Source organism: Hesperophylax consimilis, chromosome 17, assembly GCF_061612785.1.
Source record: "Hesperophylax consimilis isolate HC1 chromosome 17, BYU_Hcon_1.0, whole genome shotgun sequence".
Lineage (NCBI taxonomy): Eukaryota > Metazoa > Arthropoda > Insecta > Trichoptera > Limnephilidae > Hesperophylax > Hesperophylax consimilis.
In genome coordinates, this window is record NC_142852.1 from 19,736,357 (window position 1) to 19,753,912 (window position 17,556).

Below are 17,556 nucleotides of genomic sequence, written 5' to 3' on the forward strand. Positions count from 1 at the left end.
TAATCTCTATGGCTGACTTGTGACTTATATTTTCCACAAACCAGTGCGCACTTCATGCATGTTTATAGGCCGCTGTCATTGGCCAATTTTAGGCTAGCCAATGGGGTTGGCTCCGAATGAGAATTATATTGTCTATGGTTACGCCTTTTTTATAGTTTCTATCAGTATCCTAGTCGATGGTGAGTATGTCATGTAGTGACGTATATTTTTCAGTTACAGACTTTTATCTATGGCAAACTTTAAGACTCATGGGCTCAGGACGAAAAACCCGAAGATATTGATCTAGTGAGTGGTTCATTTATACAGTGGCCATTCTTTGATCACCAGCCCAGATCAGCGGGCATTCCTCTTGGCTGAGGTTCTACGAACACATTCGCCAATTTTTGTAAGCATCAGCTTTGCATATGGAGCATTAACCATTTGATTGGTGGAATCCGATGGCATCTGCCGATCCTGATTGGTTAAGAGTGATCCTTTTGGAGACCAGCAGCGTGAGGCTGTTTTGCATTGGACTACGACATTATTTTTTTTGATAAATTATAAACTGGGACAGTTGCTGTGAAGAGCCGGAATCTACTACTTCGCATCAAGAACGAACTGGTATCACACCTTCATTTTACCTATGCAAGCCCTTTGCCAGACAGATTTAATAGTAGGATGCTAGTTAATTTATTTTTTATTATGTCTTTTTTGAGGTAGTACATTTTAGTGTCCTTAAATTTTTATTTTTATTTCTAGATAAAAAAAGTACTTATCCTTACTTTTATTTGTTGCCACTTAATCCAACGGTAACAAATTCTAATATTGAACACTGTCAAGAAATATGTTTGAGATATCAGAAACAAAAAAAACTGTTTCCCCTATTTATTTAAAGATTTCCATTATCACTGTTTCTTTTCAGATATGTTTGTTTGAGCTTGAAGCTATCGCTACCACAGCAGCGCCATGGATCTACTAAATCCAGAAAATGTTTCCATCAAGACGGAACCAGGGCCCCAGGAAGAAGACGGTGAAATACCGTATACGGATATAGATGTCGACCTTCCAAATGTAAAGAAGGAATGTTTGCAATATGCGGAGAGTGTTCCGTCTGCCAGTAAGTCTCATTTCAAATGCTAAGAATATAGGACATAAAATTCGGATGTTCTAAATTCACGACCGTTATGAAATGTTCCGACTGGACTAAGCTTGTTCCTCAAGTTTCGCCTTTATTTGTGACATTGTTTAAGTAACATGCTTTATTATACTTATATTAAAAAATACACATATGTTCATGGAAGAATACATCATTCCATTGACTAAAAACAAACACACTCCGTACTGAAGATGTTTAAGAACAAATGATTTTTCTTTCTTGAAGAATCAGTCCCTGAAGCGGACATCTTCGTATTTCTTATTTTTTAATGAAATTCTTGAGTGTCTTATGCAAATTCCCGCTTCTAAGTAGATATATTTAATGGTAAATATTTTCAGGAACCTTTTTTTATATTCACCTATTTTGGAGGTTATACTTATCAATATAATACCAATAAGAGGTGTTATTTTGATATTCAAAGGAAAATACCATTTTTTAATATTAATGATCGAACGTTTAATTCATTATAAAGAGGAAGATATGCCGTTAATAGTGAAAAATAACATTAGTTAAATGACCACCACGACCACGCGTACAGGACCATATCCTTTTCATGAAATTTTCCATAACCAAATCGCAAAGTGGCTGCCGTGCTGATCACCCAGATAATTTATAAATAATAGTCGTTTGATACTCCATACTATTTGGTTTATTTAGTATTGATACAATGGACAGTATTCGAGATGTTAATGCAACAAGCGGACGAGTTACAACAGACACGCCTTTTTATACGTCTCGGTCATGCTGTCTCACTCAGATATGCCTGTCTCTTTCATACCGACAGACATACGTTCACCACATCCCTCCACACTTAAATCAGCAGACAGTAACACAACATGATTATCTTAATAATAATTATAAAACATACATACACATATTTAATTATTATTTTACAACATTTTCTTTTTTTTATTCATAACCATGTTCATTCGGGAGTTGACTGCTGCTTATTATGATTTCTCTGTCCTTGGTCGAAGGCGCTCCTTCCAGTTCCCCGACGTTGACGCCACTTCACTGGGTTCACTGGAGCTGGAAGGAAAAAGAGGGTCACCCATTAGATTGTCATCCGAAACAAAATCGGAGACATCGTACTCATCGAACGATAGCCTCCTCGTCTCAGACTCAGGGATTAAAATACTTGGGTTCTTTTCCCATGATACACACAGTTTGGATAATTGATCAAAATGTCTTTTCCAGTACATGATTTTATCATTCAATTTAACCTCAATTAAATATAGTTTATTTCCCAAACGTTTATGTACTTTTCCAGGTACCCACTTATCATTGTTTTGGTCTCTAAAATCCCTAACCATAACTTTCTGATTAATCTTAAAATTCGTAGATACTTTGTTATTCCTTTTATAATAGAATTTCTGATTTTCCTGACATTTTGACATTTTCATTCTGGTGTCTTTATCAATCACATTTTCCTTTACCTTCCCCCCTCTAGGTATAAAATTATTCAAATTTGACCTTAACCTTCTACCAAACATTACAACTGCTGGCTCTAACCCTGTTGTACAGTGTGGTGCATTCCTATAATCTATGAGAAAACATTCTAACTTTTCCTTATAACTTGACTGAAATTTTTTTTCTAACATTATTTTCTTTAAAAATTTTTTACATGTTTTGACTGCATTCTCTGCCAATCCGTTTGATTGAGGATGATTTATAGGTGTTGTTAAATGTTTAATGCCATTTAACTCGCAAAACTGTTTAAAGTCTGCTGACATGAATGCTGCTCCATTATCAGAAACTAAGGTTTGTACACTACCGAAATAACTGAATAATCTCTTTAAGATTTTAATGGTATTATCTGAGTTAGGTGAATTTACTTCCACGCAATCCAACCATTTTGAGGTTGAATCTATGATTACCAAAAAATATTTATTTCCGATAGGCCCTACGTAATCGATATGAACCCTACTCCAAATTTCTTCCGTTATAGGCCATGGAGTTAATTCACTCTTGGGTTGTGATGGTTGAATTTCCGCACAACTACCACACTTTCTAACTAAAAATTCAATTTGACTGTCTATCCCCGGCCACCAAAAATAGCCTCTAGCTAGCCCTTTCATCTTGGCAATCCCTAGATGAGATCTATGCAATAAGCTTAATATCTTATCCCTTAAACTTATTGGAATTACTAACCTATGGTTCCAGAAAATACAATTATCAATTATTGATAAATCGTTCCTTTTTATCCAATAAATCCATTTGCAATCATCCTTATTGACTTTATTTGGCCACCCTGTTCTAAGATAATTTTTTATCTCTAATAATAATTTATCCGTATTAGATTCTGCTTTAACTTCCTCAACATCTATTGGCATCACGCTATTATTTTTGAATAAACACAAAATTCTTGAATCAAAATTATTATTTTCCTCAACAGGATCTCCTACAGGTACGCGAGATAAGTAATCCGAACAATTTAATGTTGATTTTACGTATTGAACTTTATAATTGAAAGATGAGAGAATTACACCATAACGTTGTAATCTATTACAAGTTAAAACAGGAATTCCTTTTTTTTCACCAAAAATTCTACATAAAGGTTCATTATCTATTTCTAGAATAAATTCCCTTCCGTAAATGTACTCGAAAAACTTCTTAAAAGCAAACACAATTGCACAAGCCTCGAGGTCTAAAATTGAATATTTCTTTTCCGCTTCTGTCAGTTTACGAGAAACAAAAGAAATAGGTCTTTGTAAATTATTTTCATACACATGTAACAATGTTGCACCCAAACCTTTCGTTGAGGCGTCCGTAACTACCTTCAAAGTAACATTTGGATCGTAATGTGCTAACACTCGATTATCACATAAAATTAATTTTATTTTATTAAAAACTTTTACGCAATCTTGATTAAAATCAAAATTCGTATTTTTTTTCAATAATTGCAAAGGATCTAATAACATAGACATATTTGGCACAAAAGATCGGTAAAAATTTACCATTCCTAAAAAACTGCGTAGCTCTGATAAATCTTTTGGTTGCGCGACTTTACTAATTGCGTTCGTTTTATCTTCCATAGGTTTAATCCCTTCCTTCGAGATTTCAAACCCTAAGAAACATACTTTTAACCTATTAAGAACTGCATTTAAATTAGCATTATGTTCCTCTATCGTTTCTCCTGTAACCATAATATCATCCAGGAAAACCGCTGTTTTCTTCAAACCTTGTAGACATGAAGCTATAGTTCTACAAAATATTGCCGGTGCACTGTTAATCCCAAACACTAGCCTAGTGAATTTAAATAATCCTAAATGTGTAGAAATCGTAGTATATTCCATACTTTCTTCGTCTAGTTCCAACTGTAAATAAGCTTGACGTAAATCAATTTTTGAAAATATTATTCCGCCCGAAATTTGTGATAATAAAACTTCTATCTTCGGCATGGGATATTTGTCAACAATCAATTGTGGATTCACAGTACATTTATAATCCCCGCAAATTCTAATGCTTCCATCGCTTTTAACTACGGGTACGATAGGAGATGCAAACTTGCTATAACTAATCGGAACTAAAATTCCCTCTTCCTGTAAACGGTTCAATTCCGTTTCAACTTTCGCTTTCAAAGCGAAAGGAATACTTCTCGGATTGTAGAATTTTGGTTCTGCATTTTCTTTCAATTTTAAATGAACTTTAAATTTATTGAATCTACCTAGTTTACTTGAAAATACCTCCGGATATTTACGCACTAACGTATCGACATTATTATTGCTTACGTCGTGAATATTATGAGTGAGTATTTCACTTTTCAACTGTGAAGAAACCGTCTCGAAACCCGTAAAACCAATGTTAAATTCTTTTACGAAGTCTCTACCTAGCACTGTGGTTGAACCATCCCTTACAACACAAAATTCCATTATTTTAGTAATACCATTGAAATTAATTGACAAAATTAAACATCCAAGTAACTGTAACTTACAATTATTGTAACCTTTCAGGGTTAAATTCTTCGGCTTTAATTGTACATCTTTAAAATGTTCCCAATAATCTTTATCCGATAGGATCGATATTCCTGCACCCGTGTCAAATAATCCTTTTATGATGATACCGTTATTAACTTTTAACGATAAATAAATGGGATCGGTATTTCTTGTTAACCTTGAATTTATTTCACTTGAATTCACAAACACAGATGAAACTTCCTCCCGTTTTTTTCCGCGACAATTTTTACTAAAATGTCCCTTGTTTTTGCAATTAAAACACGTCACGTTTTTTAATCTACAATTACTGGAATCATGATTATTTAAATTACAATATTTGCACTTCAACTGTTGTATACGTTCTACTGATTTCTTTCTGGAAATTGTAACATTTTTGTCCTTCGCCCGCACCGGTGAAGTAGAATAGTTCCTACCTGCACTACTACTAAAATTTCGCTCACTTCTAGAAATAAGCCCGACATTCTCGGATTTTATACACGTAATATTTTTATGAAATGAATCCATTCCCGATGCGCACTCTAATGTACTTTTTAAAGTCAGCTTCTCTGCATCTAAAAACATTTTTTCTTTAATACGACCTTCTAATAAACCAGTCACAAAAATATCTTTTAAGTTTTCTTCCAGTCTGCTTTCAAATTTGCAGAATCTTGTTAGACAACGTAACCTAGCTATATAATCATTTATAGATTCCCCGACTTTTTGTTTCGCCGCAAAAAAATTTCCACGTTCCTTGAACACATTCTTTGAAACACCAATGTGGTTTGCTAATAACAAAAATATATTTTCAACCGATAATTCTGTTATTTTTTTGGGAAAACATAAATCTATCAGTAGATTAATCGTGTCTGTGTGTAGGTGGGATATTAAAACCGCCCTCTTTTTATCCTCGGATTTAAATTTGTCATCATTGATGAGGATCAACTGCTCAAACTGTAGCACGAACGTCTCCAGCCCGTCCCTAAGGTGACAAAACCTGGGTAAACCCACTCCTTCCATTTCCACACAGATTACCAATAATCAGAGAAAACAACAACAAACAGCACTCAACTCACGAATCTGATGATTGATGCTGCCGCCGATCGCCGCCCTTCCGCGTCCGACCGTCTTCTGGCTCCGTCCGGATTCCTGGTCGTCCTTCTCGTCCGGTCACTACCGCCACGCCTTCCCGTGTCGGGTCCCGGTACAAGCTGCCTGGATCCGTTTTTCGTCCGGTTTCTCGGCTGCTGATTCCTTGAGCTCAGCGCCTTGAATCTCCTGACCAGTTCCTTGCCTTGATGCTCCTTCGATGTCCGATACTGTCCGTGAAGCTGCCCCCAAATTATTTTTTTTTATGCGACAATAATCCCTTCCGCGGTGCTCGGTGGGATTATAACCAAACAATGGTTCTTCCAGCTGCGCCTACTGTGGTTCTTCCTCCAGGAAGAATTTAATGGCTGATCAGCTTCCTTTTTTTTTTTTTCTTTTGGCTGCTCCAACTGTGGTTCCTTCAGCTGCGCCTACTGTTGTTCTTCCTCCAGGAAGAATTAAGCGGCTGTTCAGCTTCCTTTTTCGGCTGCGCCAACTGTGGTTCCTTCAGCTGCGCTTACTGTTGTTCTTCCTCCAGGAAGAATTTAGCGGCTGTTCAGCTTCCTTTTTCGGCTGCGCCAACTGTGGTTCCTTCAGCTGCGCTTACTGTTGTTCTTCCTCCAGGAAGAATTAAGCGGCTGTTCAGCTTCCTTTTTCGGCTGCGCCAACTGTGGTTCCTTCAGCTGCGCTTACTGTTGTTCTTCCTCCAGGAAGAATTAAGCGGCTGTTCAGCTTCCTTTTTCGGCTGCGCCAACTGTGGTTCCTTCAGCTGCGCTTACTGTTGTTCTTCCTCCAGGAAGAATTTAGCGGCTGTTCAGCTTCCTTTTTCGGCTGCGCCAACTGTGGTTCCTTCAGCTGCGCTTACTGTTGTTCTTCCTCCAGGAAGAATTTAGCGGCTGTTCAGCTTCCTTTTTCGGCTGCGCCAACTGTGGTTCCTTCAGCTGCGCTTACTGTTGTTCTTCCTCCAGGAAGAATTAAGCGGCTGTTCAGCTTCCTTTTTCGGCTGCGCCAACTGTGGTTCCTTCAGCTGCGCTTACTGTTGTTCTTCCTCCAGGAAGAATTTAGCGGCTGTTCAGCTTCCTTTTTCGGCTGCGCCAACTGTGGTGATCTGCCGTGCTGATCACCCAGATAATTTATAAATAATAGTCGTTTGATACTCCATACTATTTGGTTTATTTAGTATTGATACAATGGACAGTATTCGAGATGTTAATGCAACAAGCGGACGAGTTACAACAGACACGCCTTTTTATACGTCTCGGTCATGCTGTCTCACTCAGATATGCCTGTCTCTTTCATACCGACAGACATACGTTCACCACACTTATGTCCTCGATAGCCTCACGAATTCCATCTTTGAGGTCTTGAATCGACACTGGGCTTTTGGCGTAGACCTTCTTTTTCACGTGGCCCCAAAGGAAGAAGTCGCAAGGTGTGAAATCACAAGATCTCGGTGGCCAACTGTGATCACCTCTTCGAGAGATAACACGGTCCGGAAACTTTTCCCGTAAAAGATCAATGGTTTCGTGGCTTGTGTGGCACGTAGCGCTGTCTTGTTGAAAGTAAACGTTGTCCAGATCAATACTATCCAATTCCGCTCATAAAGAATCATTAATTGCTTTAATTTTCAAAATGACACCTCTTATTGGAAAACCTATATATCAGTAGGCAGAATACGATGAATAATTAAAAGGATAAAGGTCACAACTAGGAACCCAGGATCTATTGTCGTCCTGGGGGATACGTCTTTAGTATAATCAAGTCTTCAAATCGTGTTCTTAATCCTGAATTCAGTGACATTTATCTTTTTATTTGTCTCGATCATGTTCTGTTTCATGTTTTTATTTTATTTAAATCTTTCTACCAACACAAATACGTTTTGATGTACATCAATTATCGATTTAAGTATTGTTGTTTTATTTATCCAGGTAGCTTTAATTTGGAGACAGTTACCATCAAGGCGGATCTTGGACCCCGAGAAGATGAAGGGGGATATCCTTACGTGGAGATCGACCTTGACCTGCCGGATATAAAAAAGGAATGCTTAGAACGTTTCGAAAGAATTACCCACACAGCAGGTAAAACCGATTATTGAGAACACGTCAAACAATTCGTGCTCTCCAATTTTTTACGTTTTTTATGAATTCAAAGTGCTTATGTTATCTGGTATCACTCTGTTCTCTCTGGTATGGTTTAGCAATTTACGTATATTTTATAGGTTGCATAAATGTGCAACCTGTAAAAAAGGCGTTAACCATCAACGCGGATCTTGTACCCCGAGAAGATGAAGGATGATAAATTTGCGTGGCCTTCGCGATGTTAAAAAAACTACTTAGAACGCATTGAAAGCATTTCCCAGACAGCAGATCAAACCACGTTTCTTTGTAAGCTTTAATAATTCCAGCTACTTGTTTTGAAAAACAAGTTATTTATTTGATTTTCTTAAAATTACCGGTTTCGCTTAGTTCAAGCATTTTCGGTTCCATGATAAATCAACACACTGACGATTTATCACACATTTTAAAAGAGATATAAAGTCATTAGAAACGATGAAAAAAAAAGACCCAACCTAACCTAACCTACTTAACCTTTCCCTTACAGTGCTAAAAAAATCCACGCGTTACGGTGCTGTGTAGTCAGTACACATCTCAAAATAAGCGATTACGTAGCGGAAAAATATTAATATTCATATCTAATCGATTATGTTTATTATTTTTTATATCAAAAGTGATAATAATTGTAATTTAATTGCTGAAAACATGAAAAAACCATCGGCAGATGCTAAAGAAACGTGCGAGGGGTCCACATCTAGCAACGGTTCGCGGCCGACTGGCTAGCGGCTAGCACAAACACAGCTGTGCGGTCGTAGGTATCGATGGAATAAATCAAAATACAACTGCAGACGTGTGGATGTCTCATGTTCCCGCATAGCGAATTAAAGCGGGACATCAATAGCGTGTCATTTATTCGCACACTCTTCGCGTAATGGTATCACACGGTTAATTGTATTGGTGTATTTGTTCCCGATTTAAAAAAAAATCTCTGATTTTTAATTGAATTTGAAAACTAGGTAAAATATTATTTTTAAATTCAGTGCATAAATGTGTAACGGAGGAATACCTATAATCTGAACCCAGAATTTATTAGGTTTATAGAGTTATCAAAGTTATAAGAAGCGATGTGTAGTAAATACACACCACAGATCAGGAAAGGTTAGCTTATATCACTTTTAAAATGTGTGCTAAATTGTCAGTGTGTTGATTTATCCCGTCACCATTTTTATTTACATACGTTTAACGAATTTACTAAGCCTTTTTACGCTGTACGTAGGTTATAAGACTTGTTTAGCTTCCTATATACGTATTTTTTTTCCTAATTTGTCGACAGATCTAAAGACGCATCCTGTGGAAAAACCATTATTTTTCTGTTCTCAAAGGAGCCATTTGACGAGCCACACGCCGACTCACAGTGGAGAAAAACCTTTTTCATGTTCCATATGCAACTTTTCATGTTCTGAAAAGAGCAATCTAAGGCGCCATATGCTGACCCACACTGGAGAAAAACCGTTTTCATGTTCCATATGCAACTATTCATGTTCTCAAAAGTGCAATCTAAGGCGCCATATGCTGACCCACAGTGGAGAAAAACCTTGTTCATGTTCCATATGCAACTTTTCATGTTCTGAAAAGAGCATACTAAGGAGGCATATGCTGACCCACAGTGGAGAAAAACCTTTTTCATGTACCGAGTGCAACTATTCGTGTTCTCGAAAAAGCACTCTAAGGAGCCATATGCTGACACACAGTGGAGAAAAACCTTTTTCATGTTCCATATGCAACTTTTCATGTTCTGAAAAGAGCAATTTAAAGAGACATATGCTGACCCACAGTGGAGAAAAACCTTTCTCGTGTCCCGAGTGCAACTATTCATGTTTTCAAAAGAACCATCTAAGGAGCCATATGCTGACCCACAGTGGAGAAAAACCTTTTTCATGTTCCATATGCAACTATTCATGTTCTCAAAAGAGCAATCTAAGGAACCATATGCTGACCCACAGTGGAGAAAAACCTTTTTCATGTTCCATATGCAACTATTCATGTTCTCAAAAGTGCAATCTTAGGAACCATATGCTGACCCACAGTGGAGAAAAACCTTTTTCATGTCCCGAGTGCAACTATTTATGTTCTCAAAAGAGCAATCTAAGGCGCCATTTGCTGACCCACAGTGGAGAAAAACCTTTTTCATGTTCCATATGCAACTTTTCAGGTTCTGAAAAGAGTAAACTAAGGAGACTTTTGCAGACCCACAGTGGAGAAAAACCTTTTTCATGTACCGAGTGCAACTATTCATGTTCTCGAAAAATCACTCTAAGGAGCCATATGCTGAACCACAGTGGAGAAACACCTTTTTCATGTTCCATATGCAACTATTCATGTTCTCGAAAAATCACTCTAAGGAGCCATATGCTGAACCACAGTGGAGAAACACCTTTTTCATGTTCCATATGCAACTATTCATGTTCTCAAAAAATATATCTAAGGAACCATATGCTGACCCACAATGGAGAAAAACCTTTTCATGTTCCGAGTGCAACTATACATGTTCTTCAAACAAAAATTTAAAGAGACATATGCTGACCCACAGTGGAGAAAAACCTTTCTCGTGTCCCGAGTGCAACTATTCATGTTTTCGAAAGAACCATCTAAGTAGCCATATGCTGACCCACAGTGGAGAAAAACCTTTTTCATGTTCCATATGCAACTATTCATGTTCTCAAAAGAGCAATCTATGATATATTGACTCACAGTAAGGATATACCATTTTTTGCTCCGAGCGCAACTATTCATGTTCTCTAAAGGGATATCTGACGCTCCATATGCTAACTGACAGTAGAAAAAAACCTTTTTCATGTTCCATATGCAACTATTCATGTTCTCGAAAGAGCAATCTAAGGAAACATATTCTTATTCATTTTTCATGTTTCATATGCAACTTTTCATTTTCTCGGAAGAAATATCTGACGCACCATATGCTGACTCATACTGGAGAAAAACTTTTTTCATATTCCGAGTCTAGCTATTCATGTTCTCGAAATAGTAGTTTGACACAACATATGCTAACTCACAAAAAGGATTAACTTTTTTCATTTTCCTAGAGTGACTTTTCTCGAAACGGAAATTTGATGAGACATATGCTGACTCACAGTATAGAAAAACCGTTTTCATGTTCCATGTTCAACTATTCATATTCTAAAAAAATAAACGTGTGAAGGGTCATATGCTGACTCACCATGAAACAGGCAATCGCTTAGTATGGTGATTTAATTTATCATATATAAATCAATTTTACAATGTTTTATCATGTATTTTATGAATAAAATGAACATGAGAAAATAACCTTTTTCATGTTACGAGTGCCACACATTGATTTACTCGGGAAAAACCTTCCTCATGTTCCAACTGACACATTTAATTTTCTACAAACGGACGACTTAAAATTCACTGCTGTTCTTACGGTGGAACCTGGTTCGTGTGTTTATAGATATATATACATGTTAGATATTTAGATATTGTAAGTTTAGATATTTATATATGTATATGTTACAGTCATAGCCACTGCTTCTGCAAGTTCCGTCAGAACCTTTCTCAGGGTTTTTTAAAATAATTAGATTTATAGAAGAGGGAGAAAGAACATCAACTATTGTGGGGAGGGAGATGTATGATCGAAATTGGGGTTACAATTGGATGTAGGGAAGAGGAGCATGTTTCAAATTGGACTATTCGATAAATGTAATTGTTTGTATAAAAAATTCGTTTTAAAATAAATAAATTATACAGATTTGTGTATACTTTATTTAAACACTATAATATATTCCCTTTACACCTCATATATTCGCCCGCACCTGGAACACTGTATCTGGACTCCTTTATACCAAGCCCATATCGAAAGAATTAAAAAAAAATTATAAACTAAACTTACACTCAAATTATACCGAATCCATTAAACTTCATAATTTTAACTCCCTTCAAACACGACGTCTAATTTTGATCAAATCTTATTGTTTAAAATCCTAAATAATGGTCTGGACTCACCAGAACTTACCAATTTAATAAATCTTCATATTCCGTCTAGATCAACCCGACAATCTGATTTATTTTATCTACCCTCTTGTAGAACAAACATTCGAAAAAAATCCACAATTCCTCGTATTTGTGCACATTAAAATACAAAATTTTAAAGCATTGAAATTTTAAAGCGTAATAACCTAAAGATATATCGATATGAAGTTATGCGTACGATCGATTATTAATATGAGAGTATGGAATGTATCGGGAGTATCTCCTATCCTCTCCCTATTTTCCTCTTCCTCTCCCCTTCCTTTAACACCAAATTAATTTTTAGATATTAAAATTTCATTTTCAATGAACTTTAGCATAAGAAACTTCTGTGGCTTGACTTCAGTTAACTTGTATATTTATATCTATCATTGTATATTATATAAAAGCTGTTTGTTTCTTACAAAATAAATAAATAAGGCGGTTATTACACGTCCACTTCGGAGCGACGGTACAGCGTGCGGTAAAGTGCGCAATTAAGCTTTCTAGTGGCCCTGAACGGTACACTGCGCGGTATCGACGCTGCGAAATGTATTCCTGGATGAACGTCATGATTGGCTGGATTTCACGATAACTCAACACAATTGCAATACAACACATTTTTAAAAAGTAACCTGTAAACCTAACCCATTTAACTTTGTTTTAATTAAATCACTTTTAAAATGTGTGTTGAGATGTCCGGTTACCGATTTCTTACATTTTAAAGCTAATCCCGTGTACTATTCTAAAAAAATTCATTGCGGTGTCTTCATTCAATTCATGTTTTTCATGCTGTTGTGTTATTTCATAATTTTGTTCAATGAGTTATCGTATTTAACATATTGATGTTGATGAACATCTAACTTTACTGATAGTGTTTTTTTTTTATATTAACTCCACACAGGAGGCCCTGAAGAAAATAATTTCCCTCAGGGCCTATTTTTTTATTTTTATTTATTGAATATACAAACACATTACAATAATTTACAAATGTATATATTTTGAGGCTGATTGCGAAAAAATTTGAAATTTTTAACAAAAAATTACCCAACTCAATTGAGAAATTATTTCTCGTGTTTGAGTTGGGGAGTGTTGTGAGTCATTATGGTTTATAGGTTGTAAAATTTCACTAGTTGATGTAGCTAAAAATTAACAAAATAGCTATAAAACTAGATGATAAATTCGATAACACTATATAATTAAGAAAATAAGAAATTTAATTACAAAGTAAAAAATAAAAAATATAACTTAAATAATATAATAGTTATTAAACTTAGAAAAAATAATTTGTAAAAATATATACCTAATTAAGAAAAATAAGAAATTTAATTACAAACTAAAAATAAAAAATATAACCTAAATAATATAATAGTTATTAAAGTTAGAAAAAATAAGATATAAAACTAAAAATGTACTTATTAGGTACGAAATAATAGTAGGTAGGTACAGTACCTACTGGTAGTAAATTGTTCAAAGACCGAGCTGGCAATCTTGTATGAAATGGGTACTTAATAAAATGCAACAACAATAAACGCATATTAGCACATATTAGGAAGCGGATTATATAAATTTAGAGGATATGTATTTTTTTAAAATATTAAATTTTGTTTATATTTATTTTTTTTTATTAATCATTAATCAATTTTCCTAAATTCATAACGTGAATTTAGGAAAATTTAATCAATAAAAATTACAAATGAGTTCATATAAACAATTTTTTGAAAAATGTTTCCAATGAAATTAAAACTTGTGATTACCGTTGGATTTATCTAAAAGTTGTTTGATTTGTGATTTGAAAGTTTTGTAATTTTTTTCAGTTTTAATTTTATCCGGAAGGGCATTAAACAATTTTATACCTTGATAAGTATAATGGTGTTGACCAGCACTAGTATTACATTTAGGAATTTCTAAGTTACCACGTGATCTAGATCGGTTACTTATTTTTGTAGAAATTGTTGAATTGAAATGGTCTTTATGAATTTGTAACAGTGCATTCTTTTTAAAAATTTTGTTTAAGCTAAGAACCCTTAACGAGTCAAACAGCTGCGTGGTTGGAAATATCGATGGTTTCCTTAGGATGACTTTCAAAATTAACCTCTGAACCTTTTCTACAGGTGACAGGTTAGTTTTGAAAGTCCCTCCCCAACCGATTATACCATATTGTAATATGGATTGAGCAAGAGAAAAATATATAATTTTAATCATACTGGATGATAGGATTGTTCTTAATCTAATAAATATATATATTAGTTTTCTTACTCTAGTTATAGTATTTTTAATTTGCTCGCTCCATTTTAATTGACTGTCAACTATAACACCCAGATACTTAATGCTATTTTTTCCCGTTATGGGTGAACATTTCACATGATTACATTCTTTTTTATTTTCACACTCGGCAGAGTGGATTTTAATTCGAACATTATTTTCGACGTTTTTTTCTTTCAATGAGAATGGGATAAAATATGTTTTGTCAGTGTTAAGTGACAGGCAATTTTGGTCAAACCATATTTTTAGAGTGTTTATGTTGGAATTTGCTATCCTCGTTGTTTCCTCCCATGTTTTTCCCTTTGTTATCAGTACAGTATCGTCTGCATACGATATGATATCTCCAACTATTGGGAGTGTGAACATATTATTTACATAAATAGTAAAAAGGATTGGACCGATGACAGTTCCTTGCGGAATGCCAAAAGAGGTGGTTTCAGGTTCACTTAAGGTATTATTTATTTTAACGAATTGGAGTCTCTCATTTAAATAACTTTGGAACCATGATAGCGCTATTCCATCTATTCCAATTTGCTTTAGTTTTTCTATTAGTTTGGAATGTGATATGCTATCGAATGCCTTGCGGAGGTCAATGAAGATACCGAGGCACTTTTCTCCACTATCTAACTTTTGCATGATTGTCGATGTTAGTTTAGCAATTGCATCTTGTGTGCTGAGATTGTCCCTAAAGCCAAATTGATGAGGACTCATTATCTTTTTGTCTTTTATGTAGTCGTTAAGTTGTTTCTTAACAATTTTTTCATAAATTTTTGCTATGTTTGATGTAAGAGCTATTGGACGATAGTTAGAAATATTTTCTTCATCACCCGATTTAAAAATTGGGGTAACGATAGTTTTCTTATAATTATTTGGGAATACACCTTTTTTTAAACTGGTATTAATTATATGAGCAATTGGTTTACTGATTTCCTTATGTACGGCTTTCAATGTTGAAACCGTTATATTGTCGTATCCAGGACTTGCTGATGATCTTAAACTTATTATAATATTTTCAACATCTTTATCAGTTACTGAAACAAAGGTTTGGAAACCTTCCCCATAAAATGTGTTTTGTTCTGGTTGGTTAGTTTGTGTATTGTCAAGGATAATATTACGAGCAAGGTTTGTTCCAACATTTGCAAAATAATTATTAAAAACATTACCACATAGTTTTGGGTTTTTTTCGGTGTCAATGGTGATTCCCTGATGTGATATTTCCTTAGGTACTTTTCGATTTGTGTTTTTGTTGGTTATTGTGCTGATGATCTTCCAGAATTTTTTGCTGTCTTGACCAGCGTCTTTTATTTTTTCACGAAAGTACTTTTCTTTTGTTAGTCTAATAAGGAGCGTAAGTTTATTTCGGTATTTCTTGTAAAAATTAACTTTTTTTTGGTCGTTTGGGAATTTTTTGGAGTCCTGATAATATTTTTCTTTTTTTCTGATTGATATGACTAATCCTTTTGTTATCCATGGCTTAATTAATCTATGTTTAGATTTTGGTTTATAAACTGTTACTATTGTAGATAAATTTATGTGATCTTGAAAAATTGTTTCGAAATTTTCTGAACATGTATCGGGATTTTCCGATTCAAATACTGATGACCAGTTTTCCGTTTTAAGTTTTGCTCCTAAAATTTCCAAATTCAAATTTTTTTTTTCATTTATTTTTTCACCAATTTGATTAGATTTTATATTTCTTTTATCAATATTGTAAACAAATATACAAGTGTAGTGATCAGTAATATTGGTTTTCCATAATATTGACATGGTTTTTTCAATGTTATTTGAGTTGCACCATACGTGATCGATGCAGGAAGGTGTTTGTCCGATCACATTTCGCGTAGCATTATTTATATATGATTTGTAATTTAGTGATGTCATTACATTTATATAATCTTCTTTCACTTTACTACATATATTGTCATCAATATTTATATTGATATCGCCTATGACGATATTGCAAGTATCCTTCAGAGTTAGTAATAATTGTTCCATTTCTATTATAAAATTATGTTCATCAGATCCATGTGTGCGATAGATAGCAATAACATGGTGAATGATTTTGTTCACTTTTAGACTCAGTTTTAAGCAGTTCGCTAATTGCATAGTAATTTCGGTAACTGTAACATTGTTGTGTTTATTCAGTATAAACACCGCAATACCACTGCATTTGTTAATATGAGTTGTAGACGAGTGATATGTATAGTTAGGTATATCGTATCGGGCGTCAGCATTATATATATTTAAATGCGCCTCTGTTAACACAATGATGTCCGGTAATATTTCAAGAAGGCTTAAAGTTAGTACAAACTCTTCCAGGTTTTTTTGTAAACTTCGAATGTTTTGATGTAGAACAACGAATGCAGTCGGGACTTTATTTAATAAGGCATTACATTGTATTGATTCATCGCAAGTATACTGTGAAACTTCAGTTAATTTGTCAATTTCCTCGGTTATAAAGTCATCCATGACTTATTCATAGTCGATTCTCTGCTGTGCTATGATGAACATTCTTTTTCGGTAAAGGCATTTTTCGCTATTTGCACTGTGTTCAGTATTATTTTTTGTCCCAAACGATGCATTGTTTTTATGGCAGTTATAGCATTTTACGATATCTTTGGTTTTTTCGCATTCGCTAAAATAATGATCTTTTGCACAGTGTAAGCATCTGGGCTTGTTCATTTTGTTCAGACATTTTAGGGAAGTATGTCCGAAACCAAGGCAGTGATAACATTGCATTAAGGGATTGCAATCTTCTATGTGCGCTCGGACAAAACCAATATTGACCCTTTGTTTATCAAGTAATGTCTTTCGGATTGGGCCTGTTGTTTCTATTATTACATTGCGCAGTTGGTCACTTTTCTTGTTTTTTAATATTTTAGTTACTTTAATTGAATCATGTGGGGCATCACTTAGTTCATTGTTTTGCAATAAAAGGTCGTTAAGAAAATTATCTTCACTATACTCCCCTCCCACACCTTTAATGATCAAGCACGGTCTCTTCTTTTTTAATTCTGTAGCAGATATTCCGTTTTTATTT

The 17,556-nt window shown here is 34.8% G+C and overlaps 1 protein-coding gene across 1 annotated transcript in view; it reads left to right on the top strand.

Moving 5' to 3' along the window:
• Nucleotides 1-323: 323 nt before the first annotated feature.
• Nucleotides 324-17,556, top strand: part of LOC149416165 (uncharacterized) — a 64,174-nt gene continuing 46,941 nt past the window's right edge. The window contains exons 1-3 of the mRNA XM_089641894.1: nt 324-385; nt 902-1,096; nt 8,085-8,234. Of these exons, the coding sequence (XP_089498020.1) occupies nt 946-1,096; nt 8,085-8,234 (301 nt within the window). The 5' untranslated portion in view covers nt 324-385; nt 902-945. The remainder of the gene's footprint in view (nt 386-901; nt 1,097-8,084; nt 8,235-17,556) is intronic.